Raw genomic sequence first — 9,699 nt, 5'->3', positions numbered from 1 at the left:
GAGAGAGAGGAGGAGAGAGGCGAGCGAGGTCAATATAGGGAGGAGAGAGGCGAGCGAGAGGCGAATTGTATATGTATATCTGTGGAATTGTATATGCATATTTGTCAAAAAATTATATATATGTAATTGGTATACATATGTATATGTATATTTGACAAGCGAGATTGAGAGAGAGGAGGATAGAGGCGAGAGAGATCGAGAGAGGGAGGAGAGAGGCGAGTGAGATCGAGAGAAGGAGGAGAGATGCGAATTGTATATGTATATCTGTCGAATTGTATATGTATATTTGTCAGAAAAATTGTATAATGATAACTGATATACATATATATTGTATATCTGGCAGCGAGATTTGCCATACCGCGTAAATATATTTACTGCGAGCTATAATTATTTTAAATTATACCATAAATGCGTAATATAGTAAAAATATTTGCCATACCGCGTAATTTTCCTATATTTGTCATATGACAAATATGTTTGATCATAAAATTTGAAATTTTAAAAATAGTGAAAAATTATTTTTACTTCAAATTACTCACAAAAATCCCAGAATAACCCCAACTTGTATTCATGGCCAAACACAACTCCATTTTCACTTTGAAAATAAAAATTACTTTTTTTAATTTTCACAATAAAACATGGTCAAACATAGGATTTGATTAAGTATCGAGGAGTCAAGGAATTTAGGTCAAAATACCAAATGAAAGTATATCTATTTTTTACGGGATATAAAAATCATTTTTGCACGGGCAAAATAAAATTCAACTAAAATATTTTTATGAGATACACTATAATGTATATCCAAATATGTGTTATATACAATGAGATATATTTACATAATATAATATATTGTATTTCAACAAAATGACACTACTAAAAAAATTGTGAACACCGACCCCAAAAATATCGACCTTTAATGAAAATTGCTATTGTTAAAAAAAATTAAAAATAAAAAATCTGAAAATGCGGAAAAAACACATACTGACCTTCAGAGATCGAAAATTTCCCCAAAAAAATATATACAAGAAAAATCGATCTCTTATAATTTGTATTAAATAAATAAATAAATAATAATATTTCATTTTATCTCAATTAAATATAAAAAAATGTTTTAAATAAATTTTAATTAAATCATTTACGAGAAGACGGTTATGTGTAAAATAAAAAATAAAGCATTATAATACAAACTTCCGAAAATCGATAAAATTAAATTTTATGTAGTATATATATTTGTCTTGCTAGAAAGCAGTCCAACACACGATTTACATTTCAATCAATAACTATGCTCAACGTCAAACAGTTCGAATAATTTAACTTATATATTCTATTTATTATCTAAAACTAGTTTTCGAATATACGCGTTGTGCATGGACCTCTTATTAATATGTAATATGTATATATTACCTTCAAACTTAAATGAATCTCTTACATAATAATGTCGTAGGCAAAAGGTAAATAATAATCCATAAAAAATGTATGAAATATATTGATTGTAGGAGTTTATATATACTTGTCAAGTAGTGTAACAAACAAGTCCTATATATTAATGATCTGAGTATAAAATATGTTATTAATTTAAAAAATACCAATTAATTTAATTATTAAATACGTTGTCATTATGAGGTAATAAATATCTATTATTATATTTGGGGAGTTATATGTGAAATTTATATTAATAAGTCTCTGTTAATCGATAAATTTAAATTTAAATTTATTTTTTACAAAATCAACGGCAAGTTTTTCATATCTTTTATATATAAATAATTTTTTAATTAATAAAATCAACATCCAAAGGTTGGTATTTATTAAATATTTTTTATTTAATTAACAAGAAACCGACATCACAAATTTGGTGTATATTTTTTAAACAATACCGATCTCTCGTGTCGATATTCATTAAATTATTTTTTATTTTAATTAATGATATCGACTTCAAATAGGTCGCTATTTTTAATAAATATATATACAATCCCTCAGTACCTAAAAGATTTTCTCTCACACTCAATACCGTGCCTTTGTCAAAATCCTCTCCACCCTTCGCCGCCGTCTTCTTCCTCTCGCCGCCGCCGCCGCCGCATTTCCTCCACCCTCGCTGCCGGCTCTAGAAAAGGTAATTTTTATTTCACTTTTTCATATATATTTTTTTCATCTCTCTTTCAATAAAAGTAATTTGGATCCGATTTTACTCTTTAGCAGTTAATGGAGTAAAATGACCTATAAATAGTGATAGAAATGTCAATGGGTACATTTTGTATGTATAAATATTATTCTTGCTTATTTAAACTTTCGTTGGCAGTTTTTTTCTTTTATTTCTATGGTTCGTTTGATGTAGTGTTTGGTGTGAATTTTGTGAAATTTTGATGTTGTTTGCTGATGGAAATGTGATTGTGCTTCTTTGGAACTATAATTTCCAATCTTGGGAGGGCAATTTGATTAACTCATTTTAACAAAAAGTCTGGTTAATATTTTGCACATAACATGTTCGACAAATTGTCTGAGAGAGTTGTTCAGCCGGTGAAGTCTTGAGTAACCGAGCTCTATTAGGAGTTGATCGTGAGTAACTTTTGGGTAGTCAAGTAGGTCACGGACTGCTTGGGCAGATTGCTCGAGCCACAACTATGATAGACAGTCTTTTGGAGTAAAATACCATGTCCAAAGTTTATTCTTGTTAATTGTGTGAATGGATTTTCTTGGGATAGTTTAATCAAGGGAAGAATTAGAGAATCTATTTAAGATAGAGTCATGCTTCAGTTTCTTTACCTCTGTTTTGTGGCCATTCATATGCGCAACTAAGATTGTGCAAGTGTGATGATAGTTTAGCTGGTTTCCAGCAGATTACATGCTCCAAAAGCTCATTAAACAAGAGAGTAACAAGTGTAACTCATTAACAAGAATAGGTTATAGTGTTCATCTGCTCAAGGTAAATGAAAAGATGTGATCTTTATATCGGGATAGGTTATAGTGTAAACACAATTGAGATCACAATTGAATGTTTAGGTGGTTTGGCTGATCGATGTCTATGTACTTTTGTTATTATGCTTTGTTTAGAGCTGATTGGTTGATGTATGTACTTTTGGAATGCTAAGTTATGTTTAGAGCGGAAGACGCAGGATTCATATAGAGGATTAGTAATCTAAGCCTGGCAAACTTTAACGTGAGCGGAGGTTATTCTATTACTGAAAATGGAGCGGCTGGAGGAGGACATGAATCTTGCCCACTTCAAACTAGAGAGGGATAGTGCAAGATCATACCTTTATATATGTTTTTATTCGCACATATTGTAATCTGTTAAAGGAGCAAATCTGAGACAAAATTCAAATTTAATATATGCATTAAACAAAATACACATTGTATATTATTTTTCCTCATTTTTAATATAACTCCTCTCTAACCAACAACCAATCACCCCTCTGGGGTCATTTGGTTGGAAAGTTATCTTAAAATTAATTATTTTAAAATTAATCTTTAGTCATCTCAAAATTATTTTCCACTTTCAATATAGAATTAAAATAATATTATAATCCTAAAATAAATTAATCTCAGATTATAATAAATTAGTATCGAGATTAATTATTTCTTATCCTTATCTTGTGCCAAAGGACTCCTCTAGAGTTAGGACTTTAGGCTGGGGTTTCCCTAAAAGTCTCATTTTTCAAAATTCCCATCTTGCTTTGCTGAGAGTCTCTGCCCGCTGCCGCTGGTTGCCACCTGCCGCTGCTCGCCTGTGTTCCTTATTGTCAGGTAAATTCCATCATTGTTTCTTCAAAAAAATCAACTGAAGATTTAAGAAAAATCTGCCGAAAATAACACGTCATAATTGAATCCAGACTAATTCAAAGCGTGATTTCGCTTGTTGAAGCTGTGAATTCGATTATACATCCTCTGAATCTGAAGTTTCGAATTCCATGTCCTTAGGTTAAATAAATACTACTACTGATTATTGCTTTGAAGCCATGAGTACTGAGTTCGATTTCTACTTGTTGAAGGCTTGAACTCTTGAGTTCGATAATTCACATGTTTGAGATTCTGTTCAGTTATGGATTGTTGAAATAAATTCCTCGAATCTGAATGTACTCTGACACTTAGAAATTGCTTCGACTTTGATTCTGCCTACCTTCATGTTTAATGAGGATTTACTAATTATATTAATCAAATGAATGAACAATTGAACACTTAGATTCTGCCTTCTTTCAGTTTACACCATGTATGCCTACTGTTGGAATGCATAAGCATTGGTTGGATGGATGAATTACTCTATATTTTTGAGAGGTTTTTGGCATAGAAACTAGAAATCATCAGATGAATTAGATATCCTGTTGTTGATTTTATAATCTGTGTATCTGTTAGAATTTTTTAGTTCTCTTTTCATTTAATTTTTCATAGATGGTAGAGTAAATGAGGTGGGTTAAACTGAAAACTAGCCTACTTCTTTCACCTACAATTTGGTTGGAACTACTAGTCAAGGTACAAAGAAAAGAGAAACCATACAATCTAGATCAAGTTATTGGAAACATTTTGAAAGTTCAAAGATGCTAATGGAGTTGATAAAGCAAAGTGTAACTATTGCGATCATGATTATATGGCGGCTTCACGAGTGAATGGAATAACATCAATGAATACCCATTTAAAGAAGTGTTCAAAGTCTAATTGCTAGATGATTATATTTATGATTTGTGTAAAAATACAAGATTTCTCAGCTTTTGCATTGAATTGTAGTTTACAGTGCCATTGATTACAAAAAGAAAAATGCATCTAACAAGGTCGCTTGGTATTCTTATTTTGCGGTATTTGATAATTTCAACCCATTTTATATGTGTTAAATACGGGCGGATTAGATAATATAACCATTTTTTAGCTAACTCATTTTCAATCTGCCCATATCCGATCCAACCCACCTGTTTTCTGCACTAGTCCTAGCCAACATTGTGGAAGGTCCATATTTAAATAATGGTCCAGCAAGTAGGCAATTCTCTTCTTGAATGATCTGAACCCTAACCTTCAAATCAAGCATCCAATCCTGCTGATACAAAAACCAGAGCTCGGTGCACAATAAGATTCAGCTAAGGTTTCTGATTTAAGGTTTGATTTCTGCAGATCAAGTTTGTTGTTTTGTCAAGTGCTTGCATCTGTTTATGCGTGTTTTTGCTTTTTAATTTGTTTTCCCTGCTGTGTAAGTAAGAGTCCTACGTTATGCATGAACTAGTTGGAAATTTTTAGTTTTGGTGGGTTCACTAAAGAAAAGTTTTTGTTTTTGCTTGAAGTGTTGTGTTTGGGATATTCTTCTAGGTTTGAGTATCTTAATACAGCAAATTTAGTTTATTTTGTTGCCCTTTCTTTCATATTGACCTTCCAATTTAGTCTGCACGGTCTGTTTAGCTCCAACGGTTAATAGTTTCAATAATTCTTACAAAAAATTAACAAAGCTTTTTTTAATTTTATTTTTGGTTGTCTGACTATTTACACCTTTTGCTATGTTGTATTGTTTTTGGTTCTGATTTGAATTGTTGGAAAAACGCCCGGGGGGGGGGGGGCACTCATAAAGTTAATTGACCAATCATTCTGCTTATCTACTCGTGGAAGTTGAAGCTAAAGAAATAGATTCATGGATACTGGTTCCCTATCTTGGTAGTTAAGGTGTTAATATTACAAGTGGATCATTCATAGACGAAATGAGGTTGAGAATGCTAGAAAGGTCTCCTTTTGGCTTTTGCTAAGTTTGTACTCCAAGTCTGACATAAGCTGTCATCTGGGCTTTTTATGCCCTTGTGGAATAGTAATCTGGGTTTGGACTTTGGATTGTTTTCATTGGGAATATCTGTTTAATTATTATCTGATTTACTTGATAATAGTATCCTTGTTAGCATATTCTCGTTTAGTCTGTACCACAGTACCCTTTGCTTGTCATTGTATCTGGTCAATTCATATGACTTTTTCCATGGATTGCCTTAGTTAGCTTAAGTATGGCAACTGTTGAGGCAGTTATGGCTTCCTTAGGGCTTTGTTATGAATCCGATGATTCATCTTTATCGCAATCTTGGAAGGGCTTAATTGATTGTAGTACTGGGTTATTGTACTACTGGAATCCAGAAACTAATGTTACTCAGTACAAGAATCATTTGGGCTGTGTCCAAGATTCCAAGTTAATCAGTCACTTTTTAATAGCCTAATCTGACTTGTGACTTGTGAGAATGTGCAAATTGACACTCCTCTTCAGTTGCATCTTCTTTAATCCGATGAACTTCTACTGATAGTACCCAAGCTCTGTTGCTTCTCTCTCTCTTCCAATAGAGCCACTGTATGTTTCTTCTATTTGTTTTCTCTCCTCTCTTTTCTTCTGCTATCAAGAAAAACAAATGATTTGATTATCTGTTAGAACTTGTATAATTTCCAAAACTAGATCAAATGAACCCTCTTACTCCAGGGTTTTGTGTCTGTATGTGTGTGTTTCCTTTGAATTGGTTCTCAGTAATGTGCTCGTTGTTCCTCACAATCACCTTCCACCATAATATGTACTAAAAACTTGATCATTCTGGCATTCTTTGGATTTGGTTTGGTTCATTTTTGAATCTGGTAGTTTTGCCTAAACAAGTTTCACAAAGTATAGCCGGTCCAAAACGCGGATGTTACAAAGAGGGTTATGTTAGGTCGATGGTGTAAATAGTCTTAACTATGGTGAACCTTCTAATAGTCTTAGAGAATTTAGATAGCTGGCTTGAATTAGTATAAGATTGAAGTTTTGTTGATTGATTGACTAATATTGTTAGAACAGGCCCCTTTTATGGAAGATTCGGGGCTTGCGGATTTCAAAATCTACCTGATAATCCACTTACTGTATTTTGATGAAATGGCTGATGCCTGATAATCAAGTTTTTTAACCTGAAACTCATCCTTTCTGTAATAGTAACATAAATCTGACTCCCAATTTGATCCATGATCCTCCCTCAAAAAAATAAAATAAAACTGGGGCAATTATTTGGTTGATGAATTTAGTACTTATTTTGGACAAAAAGTTGAGAACTTTTAAGAAGTTAGTACATCCACATCATGTAATGTTATGTTATACTCATTTGTATTGTGTTGTTCTTAGTTAGTCTTTTCCAAGTATATATCTTTTCTTTTCACAAAAATAAAATGTAAGGTGTGCAAATTGGTTAATACATTTTAGTTTCCAATTCAAAGTATTTCAGTTATGCAGATTTTGAATTCATTTAATTGGAATCAATCTTGAAAACCAAATTCCCTCACCCAAACAGGGTTTACATCTATATATTTCCACAGGAACCGTTTGGATTGAGTTGCAACTTGTATAATGCCATCTCTCCAAACAGCATTACCTCCTGAACTTGCCAACAATGCCATCCGAGTTAGTATCATTTTATGGTTAGCTATTTGAATATATGCAGCCTCTAGAATTGCTTTCAAAGTGATTTAAACGTGCATTTCTTTCTTTTTGCCATTTTTCCTAGCTTTATCGAGAGTGTCTCCGACGAGCAAAATACATTGGCAGTAAGGTATGTTTTTCTTCTTTATGCTTCTCTAAAATTATATCAGTTGTGTTGGTTGTTGTCGATAAAGTTTTTCAGTCTTCTTTTGCCCACAATTCACTTAGGTTTGATTGTCCTTTCACGTGGTCTTTAAATTCAGATGCATGATTAAGTTGGTTGATTCTAAGCGCAATCTGTTTATGTGATCTCAGGTTGAGATTCTGTTCGGTATGAATTTCTTCACTTCCATCTCAAGTTATCATTCCGTGACACATGTCTCCCTTCCTTACACTCTTGAGTGAACCCTATGTTCTTCAAGTCCTTTATAATATTGCTCTGTTTTACTTACATCAGCAATAAAGATGTACAGTTTCGAGAAGTGCCTTAACAATTCCCCCCCCCCCCCACCCCAAATCCCACACCTCCTCCCCCCCCAAAAGAAAAGAATGTAACTAGTCATATATTTATCTTTTCTACATGTTATAGAGTTGCCTCCCTAACATAAGACCTTGGACTTTTAACTGGACATTGGGCATGAGGAAAACTTATTATGTGAAAAATTGTAGTAGAATCAAAAGCACTGGTGCAAACGCTAGACTTGTTTTTCCTTCTATTGCACGGAACTGTAATATTGTTTACAATGTTTCAGATAAATTTGACTTTGTTTGAACTGAGAGGTGTTCCAACAACAAAAAGAATATAGAAAAACATTCCATCGTCAATTGTCTTTTGAGAAGTAGCTACTTATATAGTTGTATGTCCTTAATTTGCAGCAACATAACACACAGCTTCTTGTTAGTATGGTGAGACAGCAGTTCAAAAAGCATATGCATGAGACTGATCCAGATAAAATTCAGAAATTGAAGGATGAGTAAGTTCATTCCGTCTTCTTGTTTTTGCTTTTCTTGTTTTTCTATGCAATGAATGTCTTCCAAACTGATGGGAATTTTCCAACGATTATAAGTTGGAGCCAGTTCACATCGTGAACCACCTTCTGATTGGATGTATTCCATTGTCTTCCTTTGGAATTACAGTGCCGCGAGGGGGCTTATAAATCACATGCTGCATGAATCTGAGGAGATAACTGGCCGGAAATTCAGCCAGGGTTCTTGAAATTGCCTGCTAGCAAATTGTTGCAAGGATTTCCAAGATACCAGTTCCAAGCTAATTAGCTTTGATGTTTTATTAGCATATCAATGCAGAGACAATAAAGCCGTACTCGCCGTATTGTTGAATTTGTGATGAGCTCGCTATTAAGGCTCAACTTTTTCCTTTCTACCTTTGAGGGTCGGCTTTTATCCATCTTTTTTGGCCAGAAGTTTTGAGACGACTACTCCATATCTTTTTGAGTTGAAAAACATTCATCAGTAATACATGTAGTGTCTCAATTGATAAAATATTTAAATGATGAGTATAATTGCGTTAGTTTTTTCTTCGTAAATCAAGTAATTCTCCTGAAAACTGACCCATCAAGTGGAACTTTGGAAATGGTGAAAATGACAAGGAGTCTCATCAGCATCGCCTTTTTTTTTTTTTTGAATAAGCCCATTCATTTTTGGGATGCTAATAAGAGGCTTAAGGGGCAAGCACCTTTTCTTAGATGTATTTGCTTCATGGGGAGGGTATTGTTTGGGATTTTAAATTTTTTATCGACGTGTTTGCTTCATGTTCAAGGTCTTTTTGAAATTTAAATGTCTATGCTTTAAAGGTATTTTAACAATGTTATTCTAATAATAATTTGGTTTCACGTCAATAAAATTTTTTGTGTCAAATAAGTGAAATCCAACATGGGTAAAGTGTTAAAGTTGCATTAAACATTTGTCAAATAAAAAAAATTAAAATTACCCCTTAACTTTGATTTAATAGCTAATTTTATCCTTCTTTATAATATACTGTTATTTATAAACCCGTACCCCTTTGTCGGAAAGCCTCAAATCTGCCCAAATATCTATTTCAATTGAAATTATCCTATTCACTTTTAACCCAAACCCACCCACTATACTAAATAAAATCATACCAAATTAAATCCCCAAATCCAATCTCTCTCAATCTTCTTTTATCTTTTTTCTGTATTGATAACTCTCCCTTCAAAACCACCTAATACTTCACCTAAGGTCACATTTTTTGGTAAGCTCTTCTCCTTTACCACTATTTGACCGACAACCCCTCCAATTGTAGGACTTGGGGGTGTATCGAATAGCGGGTTTGCAACATC

General features: G+C 33.1%; 1 protein-coding gene across 3 annotated transcripts; it reads left to right on the top strand.

Annotated features, from left to right (window-relative positions):
- Positions 1–1,971: 1,971 nt before the first annotated feature.
- On the top strand, positions 1,972–8,921 carry LOC129904316 (uncharacterized). 3 transcript variants are annotated; one of them, XM_055979874.1, is made up of 6 exons: positions 1,972–2,110; positions 3,600–3,741; positions 7,279–7,363; positions 7,467–7,511; positions 8,258–8,355; positions 8,519–8,921. In XM_055979874.1, exons 3-6 carry the CDS (start codon positions 7,310–7,312, stop codon positions 8,595–8,597), a joined length of 276 nt encoding a protein of 91 aa, XP_055835849.1. In that variant the 5' UTR covers positions 1,972–2,110; positions 3,600–3,741; positions 7,279–7,309; the 3' UTR covers positions 8,598–8,921. The 3 variants fall into 3 exon arrangements, with proteins under 3 accessions (XP_055835849.1, XP_055835851.1, XP_055835850.1); XM_055979876.1 differs by lacking the exon at positions 3,600–3,741 and having other exon boundaries at positions 7,254–7,363; XM_055979875.1 differs by lacking the exon at positions 3,600–3,741 and having other exon boundaries at positions 1,973–2,110.
- Positions 8,922–9,699: the final 778 nt, after the last annotated feature.

Source organism: Solanum dulcamara, chromosome 9, assembly GCF_947179165.1.
Source record: "Solanum dulcamara chromosome 9, daSolDulc1.2, whole genome shotgun sequence".
NCBI lineage: Eukaryota > Viridiplantae > Streptophyta > Magnoliopsida > Solanales > Solanaceae > Solanum > Solanum dulcamara.
Note: the sequence above shows the minus strand (reverse complement) of the source record. Positions and strands in the feature narration are given on the sequence as shown.